The 5,323-nt window shown below is 35.1% G+C and overlaps 1 protein-coding gene across 1 annotated transcript; it reads left to right on the top strand.

Moving 5' to 3' along the window:
• Positions 1-401: 401 nt before the first annotated feature.
• LOC141292984 (alpha-2-antiplasmin-like) lies at positions 402-4,061 on the top strand. Its single transcript, XM_073825034.1, has 8 exons — positions 402-490; positions 1,571-1,643; positions 1,794-1,986; positions 2,093-2,236; positions 2,412-2,600; positions 2,943-3,085; positions 3,199-3,403; positions 3,601-4,061. The coding sequence occupies exons 2-8, from the start codon at positions 1,587-1,589 to the stop codon at positions 4,044-4,046; spliced, it is 1,377 nt and encodes a 458-aa protein (XP_073681135.1). The 5' UTR covers positions 402-490; positions 1,571-1,586; the 3' UTR covers positions 4,047-4,061.
• The last annotated feature ends 1,262 nt before the right edge of the window (positions 4,062-5,323 follow it).

The following is a 5,323-nucleotide window of genomic DNA, read 5'->3' as shown; positions in this document are numbered from 1 at the left end:
AAACTTGGCAAAAAATGATTTGCCTTTTCACAGTATTAGATGTGTATAATTACACCAAAGTTCATCAAAGTTAGTCTATTTATATAATTTAGATAATTAAATAATTTTTGCTTGTTTGTTTATTGTTCATGGTCAGGGTATATACAGGTAATTCAGTGCAATACCCCATTTTATTTGTTTGTTGATTCTTTTTCATTTAACTGAAAATATGATTCATTTTAATATAATTTATGTCCTTGGAGCAACAAACAACTCAATTATTGTTTGTACTTTCTTTTTCTTAATCTAAATAATATATTTTGGTGGCGATTCGGTGGGCTTCTTGACCCGATCACATATATTAATATTTACATTTAAAACTAAATGGTGGCACAAGTCAGTGGATGATGAAACATTAACCAACAGCCCAGTGTCTGAAAGCATTCTGCTCTAGTCCTCTCTTCTGGATCTACACCATTCACTCTCCCTGTATTTATCAACTTTTGGTTAGGTAAGTTTATATATAGATTTTTTTTAGGCTGTCAATTAGCTGCCTGAATTTTGCATAATCTGTGACATATTCATAAATCATCTGGAATACAGGGATGCATGCCAGAAAATTACATTTTGTGTGCTGATGTATGCAAATATTTTTGAAAACACGTATTTTCTGAAGACATTTTCTGGTCTGTATATAAAAGAGATATGACACAGAATTAATGGGTTTTTATGGGTTATCAAAATCACAAACATAATCTAGCATAAGAAAGACTCTAAACATTACACTAGTAGCAAATAAAGTTAATCTGTAAATAACTTTAAATTAACTTTAAAGTTAATCTGTATGTATATATATATATATATATATATATATATATATATATATATATATATATATACTGTAAAAAATACTGGAATGCAGAATCATATGCACAATGCACAAAACGTCAAAATAAAAAGTCATGGTATATAGTTGTCACTTAATTGAGTTGTTTCATTTTGTAACACTTAAAATAAGTTTTATTTGCTGATATTAGTCAACTACATTAGTTAACATTAACTAATGAACAATAATTCTACAGAATTTATTAGTTATAATTTTAATATTTACTAATACATTTAAAAATAAGTAAAAATTGCATTTGTTAGTATTAATTAATGTACTGTGAATTAACTATATTATAAGCTAATATTGACAAAGATTATTAAATGTTAAAAAACTAAAATAATAAATAATAACACATAAATAAACATTAAATTAAAAACTACAAAAATAAATAATAATAATTACATTTAATTATTATTATTTAATGTTATAGTTAATACATTAACTAATACTAGCAAATGAGACTGTATTCTAAAGTGTTACCATACCTTTTATGGTAGTTTGTGAGTTACTTTACATTGTAGGGGGTGAGATCTTTACCTTTGTACACATTTGGCTGTCCCTCAATGCCTTGTGTAAAGCTGAAATACTGTATAGTAACATGTAACATCACCTTAATTTTTAATTATTAAGACAATGATTAAATAAGTATCTGTAAACATATTTGAAGCTGTAAAATTATATGATCTGTTTTGTGTGTTCCAGGCCAACAGTAAAAAACATGAAGCACTGTCTTACAGTGCTTATAACACTCTGTTTCTTTAGGTTTGGACTGTTGGTAAGAAACTGAGATATTACATTTTTCTCCAAATCTTGCTCAATCCACGTTTTTATTTTTTATTTTTTGTTTGTTTTAAAAATACAACTCTTGTTCATTTTTAAAAAGGGCACAGTCTTTTTCTGATAAATTCTACCACACTTATTTCAGGCTTCTAATGAAACAGATGATGGCAAAGCGAATTGCAATGATGTCTTAAGTCTGGAGGCTCAGCGAGCAGTTGGTGGTGCAGTGGCTAAACTGGGATTGGCGCTTTTAGAAAAACTACAGCCTGGCTCTGATCAACCCAACATAATCATATCACCTCTGAGCGTTTCTCTTGCACTTGCTGAGCTTGCTTTGGGTGAGCATTCTTTGAGTAACCATACAGAAGTGTAAATGCATACCTGTTTTGTAGTTTTTATATATGTGTATATTTGTTTTAAATCATGCAAAATGCAAATCATTAGGTGCAAGGAACAAGACTGAAGACAAGTTGTTAGAAATCCTTCAGGCTAAAGAGCTGCCGAATTTTCACGAAACCTTAAGCTGTCTCCAAGAACAACTAACTGCCAAGGCTGTCAAGATGGCATCTCGTCTCTACCTCAAACCAGGTATGGAAATTATGGCATTTTAGTTTGATCATCATTGTAAACCTTGCATAACTGGAAGATCAGATCTGAGTTTAAGATTCAGGACAAACCATTTGTTGACTTATCTTAAATGTTAGTTTTGTTGAGGTTACTTGTGCTTTTTGTAGATTTTATAATTGCTTTTATCTTTGTGAAGATGTTAGGGTGAACCAGGACTTTGTGGACAGAGCTTTGAACCTTTACAAATCTGAACCTGCACATCTGACCTCCCTTGATGAAGTCAACCGTTGGGTGGAGGAAGCCACCAAAGGTCACATAACCAACTTCATGTCAAGTCTTCCACCTAATGTTGTTATAATGCTGATAAATGCCATTCATTTTAAAGGTTGGTCTGCATTTCAGCTGTCATAACTTAGATAAGATATAACATTTACTATAACGCATATGTAATAGAAGGGTCAGTGTCACAATGCTTATTATTATTCAGATTTATTATTTGTTAAAAAAATACATTAAAAATACAATTCATAAATACAGTGACTTGAATTTAATAAGCACATTTTTTGAAAATACTAATTACTTATTATTAAAAAAATAATTGTAAACATTACATTTTAAAATATTTTTGAATTTGAAAATATGTTTTTATTGATTTTTTTATCTTGTATATAGTGGAAATGTAAATAAGCAAATAATTAAATCAGCAAATAAACATGTCCCTTCTTAGGAGAGTGGCAATCCCAGTTTGATTCCAAGTTCACTGTAAAGGATATTTTCTACATCGATAAAAAAACGTCTGTAAAAGTGGACATGATGATGGGATCCAAATATCCACTCAGCATGTTTGTAGATAGAAAAGACGGCACTCAGGTAATCTAGCTGTTTTATAATGTAATTAATCATAATTTTAAATTTAGATTTACCCAAAAGCCAGTGGATAGGAAATTTTGATTTGGTTTAATGTCCATTCATACTGCTCTTAGGTTGCAAGGTTTCCTTTTCAAGGAAATATGAGTCTTCTTGTGGTAATGCCAGTGCCAGCACATGGAAATCTGTCAAACGCGGCTGCCAAGCTCAACATATCGGACATGTATGAACATTTTCAAAGTGAGAAGTCCATGCATGTGAAACTACCTAAATTCAAACTACAGTACAAGCAGGATCTGCGACAAGCACTCACAAGCATGGGTAAGATAAAAAAAAAAGAGTTTATATCTCCATGTTCTCAATTGACGTCTGGCTGTGAATCCTATTATGTAGTGAAATCTGCCCTTATAGGGTTATGTCCTTTGGTCCATGTGAAGTCGATCAATGCTGTTGTCAAGTAAGAGTTAATAATTCAGTAAAACAGAACTGTCACATACATGCTCATCTATTTCATTCAGGTCTGGGTTTGCTGTTTACTGGGCCAGATTTATCCAGAATCACACCAGGCCCGTTACTGGTTTCAGGCATACAACATGCCTCAAGCATGGAGTTGAGCGAGGAGGGGGCTGAGGCTTCAGCCGCAACTTCTGTTACTCTTGTGCGCACTGTTCCTACTTTTGCAGTCAACATGCCATTCATCTTTGCACTGGTAGATGATACCTCTTACACACCTCTCTTCCTGGGTATGGTCACCAACCCCAACCCTGGAGCAACAACTGAACAAAGCGATGACCCAAAAACTGACAGTAAAACCATTATGAAGCCAAGCAAAGTGTCCCAGAATGATGGAACACTTAATGATAGTCCACATATGGAAAACATGCTAAGTTACATGTTGAATATGTGGAAGGAATCAGTTCCTCAGCAGTTTCTCAGACATCAGGTGATGGAGGATGGGAACTAAAAGGAGAAGATGCATCTGTCCATATTACAAAACATGTTTTGATGACTGCAATTGAAATGCAGGGTGTTGATGTTCATGTCCTTCCCTTGATTGATGGATGCCGTATTTAATTTGACCTGAATGAGGGTGTTCAATTGCATCTACCCTGACTAAAGTTTATGTAACAGATAATGTACAGTCAGCCGGTTACTGTTTAAAAATCATTTTACAATAATGATTGGTCGACTATACATTTTCTCAGGTAGCACAGCTACTTTCCAAATAAATAAATATATGGACATAAAAAATTGGTTTGACTAGAAATTATTTTTAATATTGTCATAAGGCTGGAGAAGGTGAATACCACAACTGAGAAGAATCAAGTATTCTGTATAGCTGTGTAATGGGCCGTTCACATGTCGCGCCTAAAAACGCATGGAAAACGCTAGGCGCGCCGCTTTCTTCCTTATCAACAAAGCACTTGGGCGCTTGCGCTCCGGAAGCGGCTGCCGTTTCTAAGCAACCATCAGCTGCGCTCTAGCTCCAAGCCTATGCGTCTCCATGCATTGTTTCTTCTATTAGCGTCAAAATAATGGGGGCTTGACAAATCATAAAGTTCAGGAAATCCCTGGACCACAATGATGAGCTGCTCCTCCATGTTTCTGCTGAGGTTTCCATGTAACGGAAAAACGTGAGGAAGCTGATTGGTTGGTTCATGTCACATGACCTGCGGTGCGCTTGCGGCATTCTGAAAAGTTGAGAAGTTTTTATCTCGATGCGGCGCGGACGCACCTGGAAAAACGAGCGCGTCGCACCGCGTGCGCGTCGCGACCGCGTCGCTTCCATTATGCGCGCGCAAGCCGCACGTCTCCATTTGAAATAACGAACTTGAGCACGCAAAAGACGCTACAAGTGAACGGCCCCTAATAATGCAGCGTTCCAGACAACCCTGTAACCCATGTATTTCCGACCTTCTACCAGTGAAAGTGCACTGGAACGGCAGTCATACCCAGCAAACATTGAGACGTGTAAAGACCGTTGAAAAGATGTCCCTCCGTCACGTCGCTTTATGGTTGAAAAATAGTTCCGAAATGAAATTGAACTGACGTCTTTGACGTCTTCTGGCCGTGAAATGCACGTCTTTTCTGGACGTCCACGGACAACTAAATATGTCATCTTCTGGATGTTTATAATAAGATGTACTGCTGCATAATTTACGTGTGTACATTAAAACACAAAATAAACACATACCATATTGTCTAACATCATGAAATGCATTAAATTATGTCTTGAGGTTT

This window comes from Garra rufa, chromosome 19 (assembly GCF_049309525.1).
Source record: "Garra rufa chromosome 19, GarRuf1.0, whole genome shotgun sequence".
NCBI lineage: Eukaryota > Metazoa > Chordata > Actinopteri > Cypriniformes > Cyprinidae > Garra > Garra rufa.
Note: the sequence above shows the minus strand (reverse complement) of the source record. Positions and strands in the feature narration are given on the sequence as shown.